This window comes from Panthera tigris, chromosome C2 (assembly GCF_018350195.1).
Source record: "Panthera tigris isolate Pti1 chromosome C2, P.tigris_Pti1_mat1.1, whole genome shotgun sequence".
Taxonomy (NCBI): Eukaryota; Metazoa; Chordata; class Mammalia; order Carnivora; family Felidae; genus Panthera; species Panthera tigris.
Genome location: NC_056668.1, coordinates 4,596,450 through 4,623,082, shown reverse-complemented (window position 1 = coordinate 4,623,082; position 26,633 = coordinate 4,596,450). Strand labels below are relative to the sequence as shown.

The 26,633-nt window shown below is 49.6% G+C and overlaps 1 protein-coding gene across 10 annotated transcripts in view; it reads left to right on the top strand.

Annotated features, from left to right (window-relative positions):
• The window catches only part of BACE2 (beta-secretase 2), a 94,301-nt gene that overhangs the window by 52,901 nt on the left and 14,767 nt on the right, over nucleotides 1–26,633 (top strand). For 7 of the 10 annotated variants that reach the window (XR_006222150.1, XM_042998937.1, XM_042998941.1 and 4 more), the window contains 5 exons: nucleotides 1,265–1,393; nucleotides 2,785–2,919; nucleotides 4,325–4,426; nucleotides 9,132–9,281; nucleotides 14,297–14,465. Coding sequence is in view for 9 of the 10 variants with exons in the window: in XM_042998937.1 (XP_042854871.1) it covers nucleotides 1,265–1,393; nucleotides 2,785–2,919; nucleotides 4,325–4,426; nucleotides 9,132–9,281; nucleotides 14,297–14,465 (685 nt within the window). In the remaining variant the exon portion in view is untranslated. Of the gene's footprint in view, nucleotides 1–1,264; nucleotides 1,394–2,784; nucleotides 2,920–4,324; nucleotides 4,427–9,131; nucleotides 9,282–14,296; nucleotides 14,466–16,846; nucleotides 16,982–26,633 lie in introns of those variants that run through there. The other 3 variants (XM_042998940.1, XM_042998939.1, XM_042998938.1) reach the window with 3 other exon arrangements.

Sequence of the window (26,633 nt, the reverse complement as noted above, 5' to 3'; positions counted from 1 at the left end):
TCCTCTGCCCACCTCGCGTACAGAGATTGTGCCGACTCCTGGCAGAGAGTCGTGGAAGCAGGACTAGGAGGCCAGAGACAACAGAGTTAAATACGTGGGAAGATTTCTCTTTGCCAGCAGGCTCTTCTCCTACTCCCTCCAGAATTTCAGTTTTAATTCTTACAGGTAGCAAATAGTTCTGACGGTGACCGTCAGTGGTCAGAATGTGCCAGTGGCACCTGTGCCACCACAGGCGAGTTTCTGTCAAAAACCAACAACTCCGAGGGGCGCCTGGGTGACTCGGTCGGTTGAGCGCCTGCCTCTTGGTTTCGGCTCAGGTCATGATCTCACGGTTTGTGGGTTCGAGCCCCGCGTTGGGCTCTGTGCTGACCCCCACGGAGCCTGCTTGAGATTCTCCCTCTCTCTCTGCCCTTCCCCAGCTTGCTCTCTCTCTCTCTCTCTCTCTCTCTCTCTCTCTCTCTCAAAAGAAATAAACTTAAGAAACTAACAACTCCAAGTGATTGGTATCTCCCAGTTGTCAAAAATCTGCCCGGAGGTCCCTGACCTGCCCTGAGACCGCCAGGGGGAGGCCCATCCCCAGCTCAGAGCTGCTCGCACACCGTGCCTCTTCCTCTGAGTCCTGGAGACTTGGGGGTGCCCAAGTGACTGCCAGCTCCACGGGAAGGGAGGCACGGGCCGCTTGGGCCCAGCAGGGAATAGGGGCTTTTCAACCTGAGGATCCCAGGACTGTCCCTTCCCTGCTGCTTTCCTGCTCCCCGGCGTTCAGTGGGTGCTGTGATCAGAGATGTCTCGTGGCGCCAGACGACCGTGGCTGAAAGGAGTGAGTGACGTTTTCTGAAGCCACAAAGGCCGCACCTGGAGACCGTTCTCTTGTTACTCTGAGATGGCCACGATTAGAGTTTACCACCCATCTCGGCGACCTACTTCCACGTCTTACCCCTGCCTCCCGGAAAGTCGTGGTGACAAATGAGACGGTGTCGTGCTTGCTCTACAAATACCCTCTTCTTTTTGCGTGCCGTCCCCGCGCAGGGGCCTCGCCAATCTACTGTATCGCTCCAATTTTAGAAATACTGTCTTATTTTTACAACAGAGCCGCTCCAGCGGGGAAAATGCCGCCTGGTGGGAAGTCTGTTGTAGGTTTTTCTGAATTACTGCAGCTTGTTTGTTGTTTAGCATGAGACAAATTAGGAAAACAGTTTGTACGTCACGCGTGGTGTCTGCTTTGGGTCACTCATCTGTTCTGTCGCCGTTTTCCCTCCTACAGCCGTCAAGTTCCCTGGAGACATTCTTTGATTCTCTGGTGGCACAAGCGAGAATCCCCAACGTGTTCTCCATGCAGATGTGTGGGGCGGGACTGCCCGTCGCTGGATCCGGTACCAACGGAGGTAGTCTTGTGGGTATCTTTTAGTCTTAAAGGGGGGGAAAAATCACAAATCAATCGGGCAGTTTTTTCTGTTTTATTGACACCCTGATAGGAATAGGAGACGTGGGCGCATGCAGAAGTCCTGTGGAATTTTGATAACCTTTGTTCTAGAAGCTTTAGAAAACGGATACAATTGGGAATTATTTTTATCTTTCCTAATTACCTTGCCATCCAAAAGCTGATGATTGTCATTGCTTCCCCCAAATCCATTAAAGCTTCTTAAAAAAGTTTTTTTCTTTGAAGGGTAACAGTTTTTGGCGGGTTGGGGAGGGGCAGGTGAGGAACCGTAGGGGGTGCGGTGAGCGGGCTTTTCTCTGCCTTGGGGAAGCAGAGGGAAATGCTGGTGATGTCATCAGTGCGGTGGGGAGACAGGCACACCTGTATATCCTTTGTCTCTCTGTGCGCACGCGTGCGCGCACAGCGGAAAGCTTTCTATTACACAGACAGATCAAAGCCATCAGCGCTGTGGATATGCTGTGGCCTGGGTGTCCCCTCAATGAGCCCTGCACCCCGATGTCTAAAGCAGGAGGTGACAGGGACGATGTACAAGAAGGGCACCTCAGGGCACGTGCCCACAACCCCTCTAATCGAAGCAAGCCCAGTTGCTTTCGTTTGCTAACAGTACACACAGTCTTTTTTTTTTTTTTAACGTTTATTCATTTTTTGATAGAGACAGAGCGTGAGTGGGGGAAGGGCAGAGAGAGAGGGAGACGCAGAAGCAGAAGCAGCCTCCAGGCTCCGAGCTGTCAGCACAGAGCCCGACGTGGGGCTCGAACTCACGGGCCGTGACATCATGACCTGAGCCGAAGTCGGACGCCCAACCGACTGAGCCACCCAGGCGCCCCGAGTACACACGATCTTAATACCTTATGTAGCCCCTTTTCTGGATAGAGGGCAGCCTAGGATTCATGGGGCGATGTTTTATAGTTTGACAGCGTGCAGTTTTGGGTAGGGAAGCTCTTTTGTTCTGCTTTCCACGCACAATTGCAAGACAGTAAGTCTAAGTCCTCTGAGGAACTAAATTCCCGTCAATCAATGCAGTTAACTATTTCGCTTCATGTGTTTGGAGGAAGCGAAGTCTCGAGACCAAAAGGCTAAATTGTGTGTACTTCCTTTACATAATGGAAACCCCCAGAGCATCTCGATTAGACTAGGGTATGATATTGTTGGACCTTTGGATACATGGCCCCCAAACGTTCCTTGTTTAATTTTCAAGCATAGCTATCTGTTTTGTAACATCACAATAATGTGAAGGTACTGATCCCAGTGAGGATTCACCTTCTGATCTCATGCTTTCTCTGTGTAACGTGTTGCTATGCCTACGTGTTTTTTCTTACCCCCGTAAATATTTTTCTTCTCAGGTCCTGGGTGGAATTGAACCAAGTTTGTACAAAGGAGACATCTGGTATACCCCTATTAAGGAGGAGTGGTATTACCAGATAGAAATTCTGAAATTGGAAATTGGAGGCCAGAGCCTTAATCTGGACTGCAGAGAGGTATTTGCACCATGATCTCTTTGTGTCTACCCTTGTGTGGCTGGGTCGCTTAAATACTACCGCTGGGACCCGAATAGAAAAATAGAAGGTCCGTTACATTAAAAGATAAATCAAAGATTCATTACATTAAAAGTTACAGGGCCTTTTTGTATGATAATGAACTCCTCCTTCCAGAAAATTTGTTTCCTTCCAGTCACTTGGCTTCGCAGGGGAAAATTAGCATAAAATGGTGTGTGCGGAGGAGTGTCCAGGGGCCACGGCTTTCACTGTTCGTCTGGGCCTGATGGTGACTGGACTGTGTTGAAGAGAATGGAATAAGCAGGTTTCGTCAGTGCGACGGGGAAAGGCGGCGGGGGGGCGGGTGGGGGCTAGAAATAAGCAAAATGAAACTCAGATCATCAGCTTAATCCTCCATTCGCCACCCCCCCGCCCCCCCCAGCGCTCAGCTGTCACTCGAGGGGGCGCACCTCGCCTGTCCTCGCGGGAGGCACACGTGTAGAGCTGGGGCACCAAGTCACGTATGAGCCGTATTCACACCCTGTCTGCGTTTGGCTCCTTTGTGGCCACGATGGCATTATGAGGAGGACAACGTGACGAGGTGGGCCTGGTTTGTAGAATGTTCAGGATGAAAAATACAAAACCAAACGAGCTTTCAGGATGGTTTCTAAAAACCACAGCATTTCATTAAATCCCCACCTGCCATCGCTTCCTTACGGTCCGTGCCTTCCGCCACCAGTTCCCAAACGCACGCCCGTCAGAGCTCGATAAAGCGGTGCTCCCTTGCACTGCGATAGGCCCCAAAGCCGGTTTGTCGCCAGAGACCCTTATCTGCCGGTTTGTCGTCAGAGACCCTTATCTGCCGTCAAAGAATCCGGCGGTAGAACCAAATGGGAGGGCCTACAATAAAATACAACTTCCACATGTGGGTGTGAGAGCCTTTTCCTGAACGTGGCTGTGCTTCCGTCAAATGCAGGTAGCAGGTGTCTGTTAAATAAAGACTGTCTGTCCTTCTCTTTCTCCATTTGTGGGATAACACTTGACTGTAGGATTTGTATACGTGGTAATTAACATGTCGCGCCCGTCTGGAAAGCCAAGTGGGTCTTTGCCCTCGGGGGCTCCTCCGAGGACATTTGAGCGCCCCCAAATGGGGGAATTTCTGCATGGAGAGAGCTGTGGACGGCGGTCACGTCACTTCCTTCTCCTGGCCTCAGTTTCCTTATCCGGGAAGTGAGCATTTGGGCTAGTGTCCAAGTTCCAAGAATAGGAAAGGAATTTAGCCACCAGTGAGGGACCACGGCTGCCTGGACCTGTATGTAGCAATGACAGCAATAGCAGGCTGCAGCCACGCATCGATTATGGAGTTTCATGTCTGTGCCTTTTCCCCGCCAACTCTCCTCTGTTCTAGTACAATGCAGACAAAGCCATCGTGGATAGCGGCACCACACTTCTGCGCCTGCCCCAGAAGGTGTTTGATGCGGTCGTTGAAGCCGTGGCCCGCACGTCTCTGGTGAGTCCTCGGGGCGCTGATAAATCTCGGGGACCGCCAGGTCATGACCACGTGCTGAGGGGTACTGCTTCGTACTCCAATAGTCGTCATCCGAGGATTTTGAGGGGCTGGGTTTTTTTTTTTTTTTAAACTATGACTTATTAAATTCACAGTCTTACTCTTAACCAGCAAAGAATTTCTTCACTTTAACCTCAGAGGACTTGGATTTGAAGGTGCAATGCTGTTTAGTGTTTCAAATAATAGTGTAGTGGATGTAGGACTTTTTTTTTTTAATCTAAGAAAAAAAAATCCACTTGGTAATACTCTGTATTAAAGTACACGGTAGACCAAGGATATATTTGCAGCCTGTAAAACAAAACAAATAAACCAAAAATTGTACTCTTTTTTTTTTTTTTTTGGCCTTCATCCAAGCTGTGCTGGAATTTTAATTCCTTACTTCTGTAAAAGAATATGATTCACAGAAGACGAAGGTCAATCAAAATCAAGCCCGCGTAATCATGATTAAAACCACGGCCAAGGGCGGCATGCATTTTGGAGAACTGGCTGACGGGTGTTCCAGTATGGCTCCAACTTTCCAGTTGGTTCGGGGCAACGGGATGGACCAAAGGCATTGACTGGGGAAGAGCACAGCTTCAGGGGTCTGATGCGCTTGAACGTAGCTAGGTGCCCGGGGTGGGATTCGGGCCCTCGGAGTCTCCGTGCCCTCGTCGCCGGGCTGTCGTGAGGGCCGAGGTAGAAAGCCCCCACACGGTGATGCTCGGGGAGAGGAAGCCTCTGTTTCATGTTCAAACCACGGTGCCGCTGCTGCTCCTTGTTCGGACGCGTGCCAAACGTTTCCCTCAGCTTCTTGGGTGTTTTCATAAGCCTCTGTCTGCACAGGGCCACGCTTGCAAGGTCACCAAAAGCGCGCGTCTCCCACCCAGAGTCTTTCTCCTGGTACGAATGCCGGCCCGACCGTCCCACTGCTCCACTGGCCGGATTCGAAGAACCAGTGATCGGAACATGCGTAGCAGTTGCTTTGTGACAGCTTCTCGAAGAAGCATGGGGAGGAGCACGGGGCTTTTGGTCGTCCTGAACCAGACTTCAAGAGTCCGAGACCGTCATGGGAAGAGCGGCAGGTGATCCGAGAGGACGAAGAGGGGCCGTGAAACAGACGTCGGGCCGAGGCCCTTTTTGAGCCTGAGAGGATTTCCAGGCAGCAGCGGTCAAAAAGCCAGAGTAAAGCTCCTCTCTTGTCTCGTATCTGCTGAATCAGAAAAAAGTGGCAAGTAAAGTTTTTAGTGCCCTAAATTCAGAACGCTGGCTGAAAATCAGACCATGCTTAAAATAAGGAGCCATATGCTGATTTTCTTCAGTAGTGAAAATGTCCTCAGCAGACCTGACATGAGCCTCTTCAGACGGAGTATTCTGGGCCGTAAATGTGTTCGGGCTTATCCTGCAGAAATGCTCGATGCGTGTGTGTGTACGTGTGACCCCAGCCAGCCTGTGGCCAGCCCCGGCCTGTGCGGGGCCCACGACCCCAGCCCCTGTGTGAGCCCCGCGGGGAGAGAGCGGGCCACGCCTGCCAGGCGCTGGGACCCCAGACGGCGTCACAGCCCCCGTTCAGCGGCGACGGACTTTGTGAGAAAAGCAGGAGGTAGAAGGAATGAGATTACAGAATGTGTTTGCCGTGTCTAAAATTACCCTGTGACCTCAGAGCCTGTGTCAGGGAGGGGAGGACCCGGGCAGGCTCTCTGTCTTGGGCTGAGAAAGTCCAGGGAGGGCAGACGGGGTCCCTGGGTCAGCGCACGTGGACCACAGGTGGCCAGTGTTCTCGCCTGTCGTGGCGTAGGGTTTCTTTCCAGTTGAGGGGATGGCTGACTTCTTTTTTTTTAAGTTTATTTATTTTTGAGAGAGAGAGAGTGTGTAACAAGTGGGGGAGGGGCAGAGAGAGAGAAGCCCAAGCAGGCTCCACACCATCGGCGTGGAGCCCGATGTGGGGCTCGAACCCACAAACCGCGAGATCATGACCTCAGCTGAAGTCGGACGCTTACCCGACTGAGCCACCCAGGCGCCCCGGGAAATGGCCGGCTTTGGGGAGTTAGACGCAGTGCAGATGTTGGGCTCGTGGCCTGGATTGTTCAGCTGGGATTTTGGGAATGTGTGGTTTATAGGTCTGTAATTTGAGAGGAGCCTCATGGGGAGTTCCGTGTATGGCAGAGACCTGGGCTCCCCGTCCTCCTAGGGGAAGTGCCGTTGTGTTCTGCCCAGCGCTTCCCCATCTGTAAAATCCAGAAGCGGGACGACACCTGCTTTTGGATGACTTCTGACCCCAAACTCTGTGATCTGAGGGTCAAAACTGTCCCCCGAGGACACGTAACTTAGCCTTCCGGGAGGCCCTCGGACTCACAGACACCTCTTTGGAGGTAGATGGTCCCCCATCCGATTCAGAGCTATACCCCTTAGGTGAGTTACTGGGCACCCCCCGGGCCTGATCCCTCCGTCTGCACATCGGAGCCGCTCCCAGCACTGACGTGGGGCCCCCTTCCCCGGGTGCAGGCCCGGCCGCCCTTGTCTTAGCTCATCCCTGGGTCCAGCAGATGACAGCCCCACCCTTCTCAGCTGCACTGGCAGGGGATTCTGCCCTCTGATACACAGTTCCACTCGACTTAACTTTTATAAAAGGTGAAAATATATTAACGCCAACATTAGAAATTTTACAGATCAGTCACTAAGTTTCGTGATGGATGTTCCGTGGGAGGACGAAAAACTTTGGGGCATTTTCTCCCCATTGTGTGGCCCAGAATGGGGTGGAGGGGGGCTTGCACCTGCCGGGTGTGGTCCTATAGTACACGGCACTCAGGGTTCGTGCAGCAACACCCAGTTTTCTCAGTTCTTGCCCCGATTGGCCTGCACACCATCCCTGCTTACCTGTCTTACCTCCTCTCTGCTTCCATAACACCCTCCTCCTGGACTTCTGGTCCCTGCACCCTCTTCATGGGGTCTCCTTTGCCAGCCTGATCCAGGGTGGGTCCTAGGCCCCTCCCTTCTCCCTGTGTTCTCTCGGAGGGATTCCATCTATGCCCCATCACCACCCATCAGTGACTCTAGCCAGGCCCGCCCCCTGGAGTTGAGACTCGAGAACCAGTGGCCTGTGCAAATCCCACTTGGACCCCTTACTGGCTTGCCACAAAGCTCAGATCTCTCTTAATGGCCTCTGGTGAAGATGCCAGGGCACTATCATTTCCTCTGTCTCCCCTCTGTTCCTTCCGATCCGCCCCACCGGCCTCCACTGCTGACCTCGGTTTTACCCATTGAGGCAGCTTCTCTGCGCGTCCTCCCTCCCTCAGACACATCTCGTGCTGGCCCCCCACCCCCGCCCTTAGCTCAGCTCAGGTTCTTGGAGATGCTCTCTTGACAGTCACCTGTTACTCCAAGTCGGTGCTCTCCTAGCTTCACCCCCTCCCATGCCCTCCTGGCTCCGCCCCCTCCCATGCCCTCCTGGCTCCGCCCCCTCCCATGCCCTCCTGGCTCCGCCCCCTCTCTTGCCCTCCTGGCCCCGCCCCTTCCCATGCCTCCTGGCTCCGCCCCCTCCCTTGCTTTCTTGCCTTTGCTCCATCGCACTCAGTCCCAGCCGTGCCCCTGTCCCAGGCTCTCCTAGATCTGTTCCTGTCACATACACTCCCAGAGCTCTTCCTGTCGCACACTTCTCTCGTTCTGACCTGAGCTGGGCCCTCGCTCTGCCGGCCGTTTTCGAAGAGACACACCCGGCACGGTTCTTCCCTCTTTGAGCTGGCAGGTGCGGGTAGATGTCCTCCGGAACCTACGCTCGCCCTGGTGAGCTGATGGGAGTTAGTTGCGTTTGACTTGTGGACTCGGCAACTGGTGGGCATGTGCCGGTGGCGTTGTCCGTCCAGACCCGGGGCGGGAGGCCCAGGTGGGCGCTGTGTGGCCTTGGCTGTTCGCTTTTCGCGCGAATGCTTCCTGAGTCTCTCCTGGGGGCCCGGTGTTAGAACTGCCAGGTGGGACAGACAGCAGGCCTCTGTCCTTAAAGGACTCGGACTGTGGTGCAGGAAACAGAATTTCGGCAGGTCCACCAACGAATGTCAAATTCTAACCACCGCAGGAAGAAAGAGCGAGGGGGAGAGCTGAATGACGGGGTAGCAGCACGGTGGGGAGGGTTTCCTGGACGGGAGGGCGTCTGAGCTGACGTCTGGGGGAGCAGAACGATATCGCCGGAGAGCAGAGAGCCCCCCACAGGGCTGCGCACCGGGATGAGTTCCGCGCTTGGAGTTCAAAGGAGAGGCGATGCCCGAAAGGCTCGGAAGGTTCTCTCTCCTAAAGGGTCCTTGGCCACTGCTGTGACCCTGGGCGCGTTACTTCACCTGTGCTCCGGTTTCCTCGCCCACAAAGTGCTGGGGGGGTGGGGGGGGGGGTTGGGTGATACTGTGCTGGTGGGGTTTTTTGAGAATTCAAGGAATTGCTGCTGCAGGGGGCTCGGAACAGCGCCTGATACTTAGGACTCCGTGTGCCTGCGGGATCTTAATAGCTGGGGATTCGTCATCACCGCTCGCCTTCCAGAAGACTGCCGTCTCGGCCAGGCCGTCCCGGGGAAACGTTGTTTACCGCCGCGGGCATCTGGCGAGGGGAAGAGGAGAGCTGGGAGCGGTTTCCTCTTGACGCGCCAGCCGAGTCATGGTTTCTCACGTGCTCTCTTTCTGTCCAGATTCCAGAATTCTCTGATGGTTTCTGGACTGGGTCCCAGCTGGCTTGCTGGACGAATTCTGAGACGCCTTGGTCTTACTTCCCTAAAATCTCCATCTACCTGAGAGACGAGAACTCCAGCCGATCGTTCCGCCTAACCATCCTGCCTCAGGTACGAACCGGCCCGTGTGCTTTTCTCCCGGAGCGCGGCCCGTTGCGGAAGTCAGGCACTTGGTGCGGGACGTGCCGGTGCAGATAGCACATCTGTGTGGGGTGTCGATCGCCACGGTGATGCCGTGTGACAGGTGACCGCAAAAGCCAGCAGCCCTATCCGCAAGCGTGAGTCTGGGCGGGTTGCCTGGTCTCCGCAGGCTCGTCGGCGTGCTTGGCCGGGCCTCGCTTGGGTGGTCTAGGGTGGCCTCGCTCACGAGTCTAGTGGCTCCCAGATGACTCCCACCGTCCAGTGGCTGACGCACGGGGGTGGCGGGGCTCAGAGAGAGAGGGGAGACACGCAGGAGCCCCCGGAGCAGGCGCACAGCTGGCCATCACCTCCCGTGCACTGCTGTCCCTGGGGGCCCGGGTGGGGGAAGTGCGCCCACCTCCCAACAGGAGGGGCAGCGCAGTGCCATCGCAAGGGCCCGGCAACAAGGCAAGGTCGGGAATTGAGGACATTTTTGCAGTATCCACCAAAGCACCAGTACGTGTTTTGGTTTTTGGTGGTTTTTTTTTTTTTTTACTTTATTTTTAATTTTTGTAATGTTTATTATTGAGAGACAGAGAGAGACCGAGCATGAGCTTGGGAGGGGCAGAGAGAGGGAGACACAGAACGTGAAGCAGGCTCCGGGCTCCGAGCTGTCAGCACAGAGCCCGACGCGGGGCTCGAACCGTGAGATCATGACCGGAGCCGAAGTCGGACGCTCAACCGACTGAGCCCCCCAGGCGCCCCCTCCTCTTCCTAAGCTTCTAATCGAGCAGCATTTTGTGCCCTGCTCCATCTCGCTCTGGCTCTCGCTCTGGTCCCCCTTCGGGAACCTCCCAAGTGCCCTCCATGTACCCCAGCCCCCTTCTTTCTCCCCTAAAAACATTGCCACGTAATCTTCTATGTGGCCGCTCCGAGCCTGCTCTGCCTGCCGTGAGCCATCAGTGGTCCCCGCTCCGTGCGTACTGACGTCCTCATTCCCGGTGGCTTTCTGGGCCTCGCTGGACCCTTCCTCGCCCTCCAGCCTGCGCCCTGCTATGCCCTTGACCCACCACTCACCGGTCACCGTCCTCTAGGGCTCTGTGCTCGCTCCGATCGCTTAACCTTTGCTCCTGCCAAGCCCCTGCCTGAAATGCCCTCTCCTCCCCACTCCCTCTGCATATTGAGATTCTTCCCATCCTTCAAGATCCAACTCAGACAAACCCTCTTTTGTTGACCCTCCGCTGAGCAGAATAACCCGTTGTGAGGCTGCCCTTCAGACTCATAATGCATGTTGTTTAGTCGTGTCTGTAGGGTGTGTTTTATGCTGCTGCCTTTTTCATTTGACTTCTGTTTTCTTTAAAAGCACACGCACACACCCTTACAGTTCTCCCTCAGCTACATTAATTCCTCGAAGATAAGAACCAGGAGACTGAAGACCTTGTTCCTTCCCAGGAATGACTGGGCCGGGGAGGCTAGTGGGTAGTAACTTTTTTGAACAGACCGGATGAGTGTGCCTTTGTTGTGACTTGGTGAATTGGGGATAAAGGATGGGATGGGGGGGGGGGTAAGGAAGGAGGAGTCATTTCAGAGGAAAAAAGGAAGTGATAATATTGCCTTTTTCCTTCTCGACTGTATATGGGGGGAGGGGGGATGTGCCTTTCAGGAATGGAGGGTTAGTGGGGAAGAGCCCAGAAGCCTCGGGAGAAGGCTCCACAGAGGATGCACGCGGCCGGAGCCCGAGGCTTCGGTTACGTTCTCAGCTCTGCCCCTGACTCACACTGTAACTTTGAGCAGATCGCCTCGCCCTTTCTCCGTCTGTCCCTTTAACTATAAAAGAGGATTCATGATACTTGCCAGAGACATTTTCACTGCATACGGTGCTGTGTTTTCTGTGTCTTTAAAATAATTGCGCGCCGTGATTGCATTTTGGGCACACCTCGAGAGGTAGGCATCATTTCATCAGCGTGGTTTGTAACTAAAGTTGAATCCTAGCTTCAGGACAAAGGTGAGCACGTAATGGTAAATTAATGGCATGGGGTTGGCTGCCAGAATCAGGGACTCCTAAGAAACCAAGAAAACAGGCATTCGGCGGAAAATCTGTTATGTCCACAGCAGGCGGTTGGATGGGCAGTTGTGAACTGTCGCCTGCTGAGAATGTCACAAGCTCTGGGTGCCACTGACACACCCCTCAGGGTCAGCGCTGGGGGTGGGGGGGGGAGCATCTCCTAATACGCCTGCCCCCCACTTCCTAACATTTAGGGCAACCATCAGGGCTCCTTGTCCCCAAAGTTTTACAATGGGGGGCCCCTGCCTAGGACCTCTGGTAACAGCAGTACTGGAGGGGCATATGCTGGCTAGGGCAGAAAAGAGTTGTGTCAGAGGCATCCCTGAAATTTTGTCCGTCTCCGGCGCTCTTTTCCAAAAGCACATGGGCTGAATCTGTTTTGGCCAGTTTTCAAAAGCGGCCCCCAACCCCAGCCCACAGGCGAATTCTGGTTTTCTTTTCCCCAGAACCCTAAAAATGTAAATAATGCCAGTCTACCCCTGATTGGTCTATGGGTGCTATTTTCGCGTGAGGCAGACAGTTTATTCTGAGATCTAGCAATACTGCAGCTCTCCTAGCATGTTCCAGCATCTACAGTCTGGAACCTTTACTGGAAGTCGTCCGGGAGACGCGCAGGAAGAGTAAAAGATCCCAGATTCAGTCTGCGTGTTTTTGTATCGGTAGCGTCTGTTACAGGACAACGTGATGATTGATTGGGTTTTATTATAGAATCAGTTGGGGGAGTGTGTGTGTGCGTGTTTGTGTACTTTCCTAGGGCTTGCTTACAGAACCTTAGGTGAGGGTGCTTTGATGGCAGGTAAGTGTATCTGTCCCCTGCCTTTGCCGAATTTAAGTTGATCCTGGGAAGTCGTGCTTTCCATTTGGTGTTGATGCTTAGCCCCTCTCACTCAACGTAGCACACACCTCCTGAGGTCCTCCTGTGTGCCTGTCGTACCCTAGAAGCCTAGGCACCAGGATACAGTGAGGAACGGAATGAATGGGTCCTTGTCTTGAAGGAGGGCTTGGAGACAGACAGACCAGTCGGGCAGGGTTCTAAGGGCAAGGCTGTTCCCTGGACGCAGCAGCCGCTCCCTGTCTAGCAGGCGATGTCCTTGCTCGCCTCCCTGCCTTGCAGCCGCCCTCCCTCTCGCCTTCTCTGCACTGACCGGGGCAGTGATGTTCCTCTTCCTCAGGGGTCCTTTTGATCAGATACTCTCTCTGCAGCCTGATTTCTTCTGGTTTCCTTTCCTGCTCTCGTGTAGTCACTCCTTGTGGCTGGTGCTCTGTCCTGCCTCCTGCTATCAGGGTGTAGCCTGGAGGCAAACCATTCCTTCCTTGGGACAGCCCCTCCCTGCTGCCCCCTCTGAAAATACCCGTGCCCCCCCCCCCCCACACACACACTCCTTCTGGCAATGAAACCCAGGGCTCCAGACCTTTCCCTCCAAATCTTTCCTCGTGCTTTTGCCCTTTAGGGCCGGTCAGTACTCACAAGAAGGTCCTTCTTCCTACTTCTGTTGTAATCTTACGCTTTATTTTCCAAATGTTTGGTATTTTGTGTTACTAAGCCACTGTATTCTCTCGGTTGCCTGCATTTGAATACTTTGCTGTTAAAAGAACAAAGGGAGCCTTCTTACTGATGCAAGGATGATTTGCTCTCTGATTGTTTTAAGTTTTGACTCATTTCCTCTGGAACTCGTGCCCCACCCCTCCGTGCCCTGCCCCCCCCCCCCCAAGGACCTCAAGGGCCATGTTTGTGTTTATTGAACTTCACAGCCCCTGCGAGAAATGGCCCTCAGCCATGACAGACCCTTCTTCCACGAGGCGTGCTGTATCTTCTCTCTGACTCTGACGGCTTCTCTCTCTTTGACTGAGGGAATAGATCCTCCTGCTTCTGCCTTGCTGCCTCCTTGGAAGCTCCCTTTGGCAGAGGATGACAAGGACAGTGTCCTAGGCCAGTTAGGAGCCTTTGCCGTTGCTCGGGAGAGAAGATGATGCCGATGGTCCAGACTGGGCGGTAGCCATGGGGATGGGAGCGATGATTGCATTCGGATTCCATTTCAGAGGAAGGCCTGCTATGTAGGGAAAGAGATCCTGGCCCGGTGTTGTAGGGCCTGAGTCACTGGGTGAATCACGGATTTACTGAGACAGAAGACCTTAAACAAAAGGCACATTTGGGGGAAATGTTCCCAGTTCAGTTTTTTTAATATTAGATTTGAGATGCCGGTTGAGTGGCGAATGGGCAGGAAGACATAAGAGTGTGGCTATAGCAGCAGAGATCTGCCTGGAGGTCAAGATTTGGGGGTCAGCATAGAGCCCAGGGGTGTGCTTAGGGTCACGGGGCCACATGGGTCACCCGGGGGGACAGCCAGAAGGAGAGGCCAGAGCCCTGGAGTTCTCCGATGCTTGCAGTGAAGAAATTAGCGGCCAGTGAGCTGGGAGGAAGAGGAGAGAGCCCTTTCTCAGAAGCCAAGCGAAGGAAGAGGTCTGAGGGGGAGAGTTCGCTGGGCGACATTGCCGTGGAGGGGCCTGTCGGAGCGGTTCCCCCCGACTCCACATTTACCTCCTGCCTCCTCCGTAGACGGGGAGCTTCGAGGGGGCAGGCACGGGGTGTCCATCAGCCCTGTGGTGCTGGCCCTGAGGCAGTATCTAAGCCATGCCAAGTGCTCTGTCAATAAGAGCTGGCTGGTTGGCTGGCCGGACGGACCTCACCGTGGCGCCCCCGTGGAGTTACAGGTGGAGCCTTCGTCACTTTCAGCGACGCTTATCACCACGCTTGTGCTCTCAGCTTCTGGATGGCAGGGTGATGTCCCCCGCACCCCTCCCCACCCCACCCCACCGTGTATCTCCCCACAGCACCTGGGAGGCGGGGGCGGGGGTCCCGAACGCGGCGTGACCTCGACAGCTCCGCGACGCTGCCCGATTCATGCCCCTCCTTGTTTGTTTGCTCTGTCCTCTTATGTAGCTTTACATCCAGCCCATGATGGGGGCTGGCCTGAACTATGAATGTTACCGATTCGGCATTTCACCTTCCACCAACGCGCTGGTGATCGGTGCTACCGTGATGGAGGGCTTCTACGTGGTCTTTGACAGAGCTCGGAAGAGGGTGGGCTTTGCAGCAAGCCCCTGTGCAGGTAAGCGACGCGTGCGTTGGGCAGAGGACCCTAACCGGAGCGCTTTATTGGAAGCGATTCTTGGTAGCGTGTCAGTTGCTACTGAATTGTTCGGTGCGGGCCTGTCGTCACTGATCGGTCTTACCAGTAAGACGTACGGTAGGATTGTGGAGAGGGGTAAGCGAGACAATCCACGTAAGACGTTTAGTCCTGTGCTTGACACATGCGGAGTGCTTGTAAATGTTAGCGTGATAGTTGTCTCTCGGGTTAAATTTAGAATGGTATCTCAAAGGGGCGCCTGGCTGGCTCAGTCAGTTGAGATTCCAACTTCGGCTCCGGTCATGATCTCACGGTTCGTGGGTTCGAGCCCCGCGTCGGGCCCTGTGCTGACAGCTCAGAGCCTGGAGCCTGTTTCACATTCTGTGTCTCCCCCGCTCTCTGCCCCACCCCCACTCTCGCTCTGTCTTTCTCTCTCAAAAATAAATAAACATTAAAAAAAAAAGGGTATCTCACACCATAGAATAAACATACGTGGCCTTGGGGATGAATTACAGGGTTTTTGACAGTGAAATCAAAATAAATAAAGCAGATTCATGGGTAAGCTGTGTGTTTTTCTTTCCCTCCAAGAAATCTTCGTTGTGAAATAAGTCAATGCCTATCATTGCTATTTCTTGAAATCCTAAAATAATGAGATCAAGGAGCGTGTTTTTCTCCTAGAATTCTTTTGGAGAGCTGGTTTGAGGGTGAGTCAGCAGCGTGGCTCTGCAGAGCTGAGCTTGAGAGAGTGGGGCAGGTGTTCAGAGAAACCAGGAGAGGACAGGAAAGATGATGGGTGGGTAATCCCCCCAAACTCGAGAATGTCTGTAGATGAACAATTTGCTAGAATGGGGTGTCCGCACAGCGCATGGTTTAGCGGGGTGGGGGCGGGGGGTCGAGTACGTCTAGCAGTAGCCCAGGCTGGTGTGGAAAAGGCCAGGGCTGGAGGTGGCTTCGGATGGAATCGCCCAGACGCATGGAGAGCGCATGAGCAGGCAGTGGCCGGGTGCCACGGTGCTTCTGGGTAGGATTCCAGGGAACTCACAAATCCTGGCACTTTGGATTCAGAGTTGGTGGGTAACATGCCAAGGGAGAGGAAAAAAACTAAGCAGACGTGAGGCAGCCAAAGAGTGGGCAACAGGGAGGTGGAACCGAAGAAAATTAGAGGCTGGGGTGAAATACAAGACCACCATGCAGTGCAGGGGTGGAGGTGTGTGGGTTAGATGAAAGCATCCTTAGGCACTAGACGTAGCGACAGGATGGGCAGGAAGGCTGACTAACTGTGCTGGTCGCTTCGACCCTGACCAGACCTTCCCTGGGATCTAAAACCAACGGGAGAATTTGGGGGAGAGTGTCAAACGATCTCCGCTGATTTATTCCGGAGAGGGAGGTTTCAGTTATTACTCGCTACCCAAATCGTGGTCGTAACATTGGGATCCTTGTTAAGAAGGCAGGTCAGCGATGCGTCACGGTGCATCACAGCCTCGTTTAGACACATTGGCGTTCTTGAAGGGTAACATAACAATTTGGAGAGTGGGTGAAGAGAAATAGTGAAAGGAGAACTTACATCCGGAATATTGGCCCTACTCATGTGCTGTCTAAAAAAAAACCACCCTGGGGCACCTGGGTGGCTCAGTCGGTTAAGCGTCCGACCTCGGCTCGGGTCATGATCTCATGCTTTGTGAGTTCGAGCCCCGCAGTGGGCTCTCTGCTCTCAGCATGGAGCCCGCTTTGGATTTTCTGTCCGCCCCCCTGCCCTCGTCTCTCTTCCCCGCTTGCTCTCTCTCTCTCTCTCAAAAATAAAACATAAGAAAAAAAAAAGAAAATGCCCAACACCACGTACATATTTGTTGCAAATACCTTCTTAAACGTTAACGCAGATTCCTCTGACTTTATTGATGAGCAGGCTCAGAGTCCTTGAGATAATGTTTATCTCTGAGAGCGCATTAACTGTTTTTAGCCTGTGAGGTATCCCTGGGGGAGACCTTTCTCTGGGCACTACCTGGGAGTGTATAATCTGAGATGCTACTCTGTCTCCTGGATGTGAATATTCTTTTTTTTTTTTTACTTTTTTTTTTTTACATTTATTTATTTTTGAGAGACAGAGAGAGCACAAGTGGGGGAGGGACAGAGACAGAAAGAGACACAGAGTCCGAAGCGGGCTCCAGGCTCCGCGCCGTCAGCCCAGAGCCCGACGCGGGGCTCGAACTCACGAACCGTGAGATCGTGACCTGAGCCGAAGTCGGACGCTTCACTGACGGAGCCACCCAGGCGCCCCTGAATGTTTTACTTCTTATAACCCAGAGAACTAAGAACGAAAGCAATTTGCCTCACAATTTCTGTTCTCTTGTTAAATACCATTAAAGTAGAGGCTACTATGGCAACAGCCGTGTATCGTCCACTTAATACCGCAGGGAGCGGAATCACCGTGTCTCCTAAGTGAATTGCTGTTGGAAATAGTTTAGTATGAAGCGTCTCCAGGCAAAGCAACATTCGTTCCTGCGTTTCAGCATGAATCCTTTGGTAGGTGTGCTTAAAGAAGTTTTTCTGTTACTATTTAAAAAATATATATTTAGGGTTTTGGTACTTAAACATTTGATTTCACCAGCCATGGGAATACACGCGGCTATGTCTCCTCTCCCGTGCAAACCGTTTAGCCATTAAAGTAATTCCTTCCCTCCAAGCTGCAGTTAGGAGCCAGACAGTGGTCTGTGGTGCTGTAATAAATGGAAGAGAGACACCGCTTTTTTTTTCTCTTTCTAGAAGTGTTTATTTTTAATTCCTAACCTGCTTTAAATAACAAAGAAAATGATTTAAGTCACAGGAAATCATGTGCTTTGTACACACTTTTGGAACACCCAGATTTAACAAATGCTAACGTTTTTGTCGTATTTTCTTCAAAAATTTGTCATGGAAACAAAGTAAATGGAGTTAGAGCCCCACCCCACTGCCTTCCCCAGAATTACCCTTTAGCTTGATACCGGTGTACGTTCTTATAATTACTACGCACGTAACATTTCACTACACAGGTATGAGTACCTTGCATTCATCATCTCTTGCTTGGTAACAACTTAGCCCCCAGTTTAGCAGTACTTGATGACCTTGTGCAGGTGCTGAAGGTCAGCAGCCGAGGAGTGGCTTAGCTGGTGGTTCTGGTCTAGGGTCTCCGTGGTCTAGGGTCTCTCGTGAGGCTGGAGGGGACTCTTGGAAGCTCACTCCTGTGGTTGGACCTTGCCAACCGGACCTTACTTGCCGTTTGGATCTCACACCAGGCTTCCCTGAGCACACTTAGGACAGTCGTCTGGTCACCCGGGAGCAAGCGATTGCAGGGAGTAGAAGGGCAATAGAGCAACCAAGACAGAAGCCACAGTCTTTTTTCCAACCAATTTTGAAAGGGCATACTGTCGCTTCCGCCCTATTCTGTTGGTTGCACAGAACCACCCTGGTGCACTGTGGGAGGGGGATTACACAAGCGTAAACACCGGGGAGCGGGGATCGTCGGCGTCACCTTAGAAGCTGTCTCCCATAGACCTGTAAATAAGTACCATATAACAACCAACATAGGTTGGTTGGTCGTGGGTTTTTGGTGTTTTAAAATGTATACGGGGGCGCCTGGGTGGCTCAGTCGGTTAAGCGTCAGACTTCGGCTCAGGTCATGATCTCGCGGTCTGTGGGTTCAAGCCCCACGTGGGGCTCTGCGCTGACAGCTCGGAGCCTGGAGCCTGCTTCGGATTCTGTGTCTCCCTCTCAATCTGCCCCTCTCCTACTCACACTCTTTCTTTCTCTCTCCCTCTCTCAAAAATAAATAAACATTAAAAAAATTTAAGGAAACAATTATTGAAAAATAATAAAATGAAATGTATGGGAATGCTACACAATACTGTATATAATAATATATATCTTTTGTCCACCTGCTTTATCGGTCAGCATTACATTTACTAGATTTTCCGTGTTGATGGGAGATCACCCGTTTTGACTGCTGTATAGTATCTTCTTGTATGAATATACCCAGATTATTTACCCAGTCCTGCCTTGATTAACATCTGGATTGTTTCTAATATTTGCAGTTATAAACACTACTGCAGCGAACATCTTTCTGCCTGTGAATGAGATCTTCTGAAAATGGAATTTCTAGATGGTTTGGTATGCCAGTCTTTGGAATTACTGGCTGCTGTTGGATTTATCCTCAAGGTAGCTGGACCATCAGGATTCTACAAGAGTTTTCATTTCCTCAAACTATTCTATTCTATTTGTTTTGTTTTGGTTTTTGCTTTTTGCCAATCTGTATGTGTGAAATAGTGTCACAGTTTGATTACTTCTGAGATGATGCAACTTTGGATGTTTTCGGGGTGTCTGAGCTTTCTCTCTTATGGTGAATTTTTCTAATAGCTTATGGACATTTTTCTTTTTTTTTTAAATTTTTTTTAACGTTTATTTATTTTTGGGACAGAGAGAGACAGAGCATGAACGGGGGAGGGGCAGAGAGAGAGGGAGACACAGAATCGGAAGCAGGCTCCAGGCTCCGAGCCATCAGCCCAGAGCCCGACGCGGGGCTCGAACTCACGAACCGCGAGATCGTGACCTGAGCCGAAGTCGGACGCTCAACCGACTGAGCCCCCCAGGCGCCCCAGGGACATTTTTCTACCATCTCTTTTATTGATGGCTACACAGTCTTAATATTTGATCCATTAATTCTGGGGGGCTAATGTGTGGTAAATATCTGCTAGTCTCTGGATTTCTCTTACTTGTTTTTATTAGCTTTCACTTACATTTATCGACATTTAGGGAAATAAAATGTATCAATCTCTTCTTTATGGCTTTTACTCTGTACCTTATTTAAGAAATTTTTCTTTAATCTAAGAAAATAGAGATTTTTTTTCTAAAGATACTGTATACTTCCCCTCCCCCCATTTTCTCATAATGTGAAGTAGGAATCTGATTTTTATAAGGGCATTCAATTTTCTCAGTACCATTTATGGAATATATTTTCTCCTCTGATATTTTCAATATTGTATTATAAAAAATTTTAATATACGAAAAGACTAAAAATAATGACATTCTAAATACACACTATCTAGATTTAATAATTTTTATATTTTGATATATATTAGTATACGTATGTATGTAGTTTTTGTTTGAGCCATTTGCAAATAGGTTGCAGATATCATGACATTTTACTCCTAAATATTTTACTCCATAATACCTCATCCACAAATATCTCTTAAAAATAAGGACAGGCTCGTATATAACCATAATACCATTATGACTCCTAAAAAACCAACAATATTTACATTGTAATATTGTGTAGTATCTAGACCATATTCAGATTTCCTCAGTTACCCCCAAAATGATATTCTTAGCTGTTCTTTTTTTTTCCAAAAGACAGTTGTTTTGTAGGATATATTTAGATTTGTCTGGATTTTTCCTAATGGTATCATTTAACATGTTCATTTAACCTCACATTTCTATAAATTTGGCTTGGTTTGGATTCAAGTTAAATAATTAAATAATTTTAATAGCATCTTTGTTGTATACCAAGACCCAGTATAAATCTGGATCTATTATTTTTTTTTATTTTAAGTTTATTTATTTATTTTGAGAGAGAGCACAAGTGGGAGAGGGGCAGAGAGAGAGAGATTCTGTGCAGGCTCTGTGCTATCAGTGTGGAGCTGAACTCAGGGCTTGAACCCACGAACTGTGAGATCGTGACCTGAGCCGAAACTAAGAGTCTTACCCTCCACCAACTGAGCTCCCCAGGTGCCCCTGGATCTCTTATTTCTGAACATTCTCTTTTATCCCACTGGTGTAGCTGCCTGCCCCTGTGGTATAACATATAGTTTAATATCTGTAGTTATAATAAGACCTAATATCCAGCAGGGGCTCACCTCTTCTCCTTATTCTTCTTTAGATGGTCCTGGCTACTTTTGTCCTTTTGTTCAGCTTGTCAAGATCTCTGAAGAACCTTATTGGGATTTTGATTGCAAGTGCACTGGATGTACAGATTAACTTGAGAAGAAATCAAATCTTTATTTACTTTTTAATGTTTATTTATTTTTGAGAGAGAGAGAGAGAGACAAGAGTGCGAGCAGGGGAGGGGCAGAATCTGAAGCAGGCTCCAGGCTCTGAGCTGTGAGCAGAGAGCCCGACGCGGGTCTCGAACTCACGAACCACGAGATCATGACCTGAGCTGAAGTCAGATGCTTCACTGGCTGAGCCACCCAGGCGCCCCCAAAATCAAATATTTATTATACAAGTCTTCTCCTCCTGAATGTGCTAAGTCTTACTTGTTTAGGTCTTCTATTATATCCTACAGAGTTTTTGCAGTTTTCTTCAAGAAGTTCTTATGCATATACCTCTTGCTTAGGTACCTATTTTGATTGGTATACGGGCAACACAGGGTTTGTTTGTATATTAATCTTCTATCCAGTCACGTTGCTAAAATTCTCCTTTTAAAATAGTTGTTAGTCACTTGGATTTTTTGTGAGAGCAGTCCTATAGTCTGGTGCATGGAGTAGGCTCTTGGAGTTCCCTTCTAATCCTCCGTTAAGGGATTCTCACTTTGCTGAAATTGTTTAGTATGAATGGAAAAACGGTTTGACATTTTCTGCTAATGTTAAACATATTCCTACTCTATGACTCAGTAACGGCACTCTTAGGTAGATGCAGTGAGGAAATGAATGTGTGTTTCCACCCAAAGACCTGACCAGAAGCAGCTTTATTCATAAAACAAACTAAAGCACATCATTCACTAATTACATTGTTACATAAAACCGCCATTTTCATCAAACTAAAAACTGTTCAAAGCTCAACAAAGGAAAATGGATAAACATTATGACACAGCAGTTTTCCTTATGCTGAAGAATGTAATTTAGGATTTCTTTTAAATTTCATTTTTCCCCCAAGTTAAAAAAAATTTCTAGGGGGCGCCTGGGTGGCTCAGTCGGTTGAGCGTCCATCAGGTCATGATCTCACAGTTTGTGGGTTTGAGCCCCATGTCGGGCTCTGTGCTGACAGCTCAGAGCCTGGAGTCTGCTTCTGATTCTGTGTCTCTCTCTCTGTCTCTGCTCCTCCCCCGCTCATGCTCTGTTTCTCTCTCTCCTCCAAAAATAAATAAAAATTAAAAAAATTTTTTTTTTAATATTTACTTTTGAGAGAGAGACACACACAGCATGAACAGGGCAGGTGCAGAGAGAGAGGGAGACACAGAACCCAAAGCAGGCTCCAGGCTCTGAGCTGTCAGCACAGAGCCCTATGTGGGGCTCGAACTCAAAAACCGTGAGATCACGACCTGAGCCGACGTTGGATGCTCAACCAATTGAGCCACCCAGATGCCCCTCATTCATCCCTAATTCTTGACTCATAATTTAACTATGTGTGGAATTCTAGGGTGACCGTTTTTCCCTTAGTGTTTTGAAGATGGTATTTCAACATCTTCTGGCCAACATTACTGCTGATGAAAAGTCACTTTCAGTTGTGGTACCAAAAGGGGTCATCGGTTTCCTCTGCTTGCTGTTCAGACTTAGGTTAAATTTTTAGTCTTCTGGAGTTTCACCATGATGTATGTAGGTATAGATGGTTTTTCATCTTGCTCAAGACTCATTGTGCTCTCTGAATCGAAGGATTCGTGTTTTTTATCACCAATCCTAGAGAATTCTCAGCTCGTGCCTCCTTCACTATTACCTCACAGCCATTTTTACTAGTTCCTTCTTTTGGGTCTCCTGAGATAAATTTCGAGATTTCTCCTTATTTCCTCCATGTCCCTTGACCTCTCACTCATACTTTCTTCTCTTTACCTTTGCTGTATTCTGTGTAGTTTTCCGCAGATACATCCCGTAGTGCCCTAGTTCTCTCTTCAACTGTTTTCAGTCGACCACTTAAACTATTCAGTGAGCTTTTAATTACATCGACTGTATTTTTCATTTCTGGCAATTCCACTGTGTACTTTTTCAAATAGACACGTTTACTTCTCTGTAAATTTTGTTCTGTAAATATTGTTGTGACTTGTATTCCCTTTATCTCCATTATTTTATTTAATTTTTGAAAACGGCCAGATCATGTTCAAATCACAATGCGTTAGATAGCGCCCCGCTCTGTTAGAGGCAATTATAAAGACTTCAAGTGTTCCCTCATTATTTTCTTAAGTTTATTTATTTTGAGAGAGAGAACGAGCAGGGGAGGGGCAGTGAGAGAGGGGGACAGGGGATCCAAAGTGGGTTTTGCACTGACAGCAGAGAGCTCGATGCAGGGCTCAAACTCTTGAACCGCGAGATCATGACCTGAGCCGAAGTTGGACACTTAACCGAGTGGGCCATCCAGGCGCCCCCTCTCCCCATTATTGTTTGAGCCTCATAATCTTCTGTCGCTCTTCTTTAATTCATTTAATAATTCCTTATGGATACATTGAAGTTGTTTCCAGTCTCCTGTTGTTATAGACAGTGTTGCAGTGGATGCCATTTGTCTGTGTTTATTCTCACATATGAAAGTACAATTGCTGGGTTAAAGGGTATAAACATATAAGAATCTTTTCTTTCTAATGTTTATTTATTTTTGAGAGAGTGTGCAGGCAGGGGAGGGGGAGAGAGGGCGGGGGGGCGGAGGATCTGAAGCAGCCTTTGCCCTGTCAGCAGCAAGCCCGATACAGGTAGGGCTCGAGCTCACGAACTGTGAGATCGTGACCTGAGTCGCTCAGCCAACTGAGCCCCCCAGGTGCCCTAAGATTTTGTCATCTTGATGGGTATCGTCACATCGCCTTCTAAGGAGGTTGTGCTCTTTTCTGCGTTGGCTGTACCGTTTGTCTAGCAACGTATACTGTGGCCTGACTCTCCAGTCAGCGTCACCAACAAGGTGTTGTCACCCCTTTGGGAATTTTGCCAATCTGATGGATGAAGGTTATCTCAGTGTAGTTTTTAATTTGTATGACTTTGTATGCGTGAGGTGGAGTTTATTTTTATAAGTAAATGTCTAGGGCATTTGTTTCTCATTTTCTGTGAACTAGGCACTCATATCCTTTCCCCTTTTTTTTCTTTCCTGTCGGATTTTTAGTTGTTTTCTATTGATTTGTAGAATCTCTGTGGTGTAATGGAGTAATTAGCTATTTGGAGGGAAAAAAGCTATAATCCATATTTCAATTCTACATTATTTAGAAACTTTGCTGATAATGGATTTTTAAAAAAATTTTTTTTAACGTTTATTTATTTTTGAGACAGAGAGAGACAGAGCATGAACGGGGGAGGGGCAGAGAGAGGGAGACACAGAATCCGAAACAGGCTCCAGGCTCTGAGCTGTCAGCACAGAGCCCGACGCGGGGCTCGAACTCACAGACCGCGAGATCATGACCTGAGCCGAAGTTGGCCGCTCAACCGACTGAGCCACCCAGGCGCCCCTGATAATGGATTTTATTGAAAAAATGCTTTCATGTATTTAAATATGTCAGTCTTTTCCTTTAAGGCCCTTAGGTTTAAAGCCACATTTTAAATGACCTTGTTTATTGAAATTATTTCGTGATTTGTACAAGTACTTCTATGTTTGATTTACCTTGACATAGTTTGTATGGATTAAACCTCCCCCCATATGATTATCCCATGTTCCTATGACGTTTTCCCAAATAATCCACATTTTCTTCACTGATTTGAATGTTATCACATACCAAATTCCAGTAAGTATTCGGGGAGATAGGTCTGTATGTCTGGATTTTCTATTCTGTTCAATCGATATATCTTACAGTATTTTTTTTTTAAATTTATTGCTCTTGAGAGAGCAGGAGAGAGTGTGCGCGCATGTGCTCACACATGCATGAGTGGGGAAGGGGCAGAGAGGGCGACCGAGAATCCCAAACAAGTTCCACGCCGATAGCTGGATGAGGGGCTTGATCTCATGAACGGTGAGATCATGACCTGAATCGAAATCAAGCATCAGACGCTTAACCGACTGAGCCGCCCAAGCGCCCCCCCCCCCCCCGCCCCGCTGTTCTTTCTCAATTTTATTTTCCTTTATGAACTTTTCAATCAGCCTGATTAAAAAGCCTTGGTAGTATTTTAGTGAGTTTTTAAACACCGCTATTGTGTAATCTCCAGCATATTCTGTTTTCCTATCGTTTACGGAGAGCTGATCTCTTTGGTTTTGTGTCTGCTGTTCTCTCGTGGCAGATTTTCTTCTCACTTGGTTTGCAACTACTTGTTGTGAGCTTATCTTTAGTGGGAAAGCTTTTTTTTTTTTTCCCTTTGGAGAGAGTTCAGTGCACCTTGGGTTGTAAAAATGTTGCCATAAACCAATTTTGCATTTGTTTCTGCTGAGTGTGAGGCGATGAGCACTTCAGGATTTCTACACCAAGCTGTGTAAATTTCGATGCCAGCCCTGCTCCAGGCGGTGGCAGGGAAGCTCTGCTTCTCGCAGGAGGTTCTTCCTTGCCCTTCCGGCCCCCAGACCTCGGGCAGAGTCCGGCTTCCTGGTTGGCAGAAATTTCCCGGCTCCCTCCCCCAGCGAGCCAGCCTCTACCAGCCCCCTCCGTGGTGCCGGGGTCAAGTCTTTTTCCCATCCCCCTCCGCACCCCTGTCCCTGGGCTTTGGATCCCCAGTCCTAGCACCTATTTCCAGGCTCATCTACATATTTAAAAATATGAGTTTATCATCTTTTCTCTGTGTGGGAGGAGGAGGACGTTCTCTCTCGGTGCCAGCTAGCACTTGGTGGAGCCCAAACCTTTGGGAGCTTCCCTTTTCTCTTGATGTCTTTTATTGGGTTTCCGTAATAATTGGTGTTTGTCACACCACACTCCGCCATGGGATTCGGCTTGTCTCTAAGGGTTGGGACAGGGTGGGAAGGAGAGCAGCGAGTGGGAGCTCTTTGAGGACTTTGCCGGGGAGCTTTTTAAAATACAGGATGGCCCACACCCTCCCCTCCTTTTTCAGCCAGGGTGTATCAGAATGGTGGTAGGTGGGAGGGTGATGGTTATTTTGGAAAAAGATCCACAGATGCTTCTCTTGTGCTGCCCTGCCTCTCCTCGCCTCACCCCCCCCCCCAACCCCTACAAAGAATCACTATTCTGGTCTCAGATCGGAGCCGGATAAATACGGCGGTGGTCACCGCGTGTCATAGTGCTGGCCGGCCTGGGGCTTCAGCGTACAGATAGTCTCACAAGTCAGCAGCAGACAGACAGACAGACAGACAGACATTCAAGGCCGGTGCGCTTTCAGATGCCTCTGTGTTGGCTGGGCCAAGTGTCCTAGAGCTAGAAGGATAACAGAGCGTTAAGATTGACAGATCTCTCTTAATGTATCCAAAGCTTCTGAAATACCACTCATGTCTTTTTATAGATTGAGACATTTAACACCCAAGAGCTGTATAGAGTTGAGCTTTTACAACTTGAGACGTACCATGGATTGTGGCAGTCGTTTCGCTGTGAATTTCCTTGTGCAGGTTGAAAGTGGATCATCTGGTACATATTCATGTTTAAAAATAGGAAAGTTAGCTGTTAAGAACAGTTTCAGAGCGAGGCCTCTGCCATCTACTTAGAATATAATCAAAGGATTGCAAAGCCAAGGGGCCCCAAAGACATGAATCATGCGGTCTCAAAAGAACACCGAGGCCTGGGGTAGTTAGTAAGAGGTTTTCGTGTAGTTGCAGCACAAAATGGCCCTGGGTCTAGAATGCCTGTCCTGGAGCTCCAGAATGTTCTTCCAAGTGAACCACGGCTGCTCGAAAGGCGTCTCGGTACCATCACTTTATTTTACATGCCATGGCAGAAAAGACCCCAGCCATGATAATTTTTATAGTTGGTAAGTTGATGGATCTTCCTCAGGTGCTCATTATCAACTGGGTCTTCTGGAAGATAGAACCGAGAAAACACATAGTTACAATTTTAACCCAAGACATTGATGAAAGATTTAAAATAACAAGATATTAACACGTGGTGCTTAGGAAGCACTGCCCTTACCCCAGGCACTGTACTAAGTGCCTTCTATTAGCTTGGTCCCCATTCACTAAGACTGTGATTTGTGGGTACCATTGCCATCTCCCATTTTACAGATAAAATACCTAGGAGATCTGGGCTTGGTTTTGGTTTTGTTGTTGTTTGGTTTTCTCTTTTAACCTAAGTGAAATCATATCATGTGTGCTGTTCGTTGACATACTTGACTGCCCCGTTCTTTTGATTTTTCT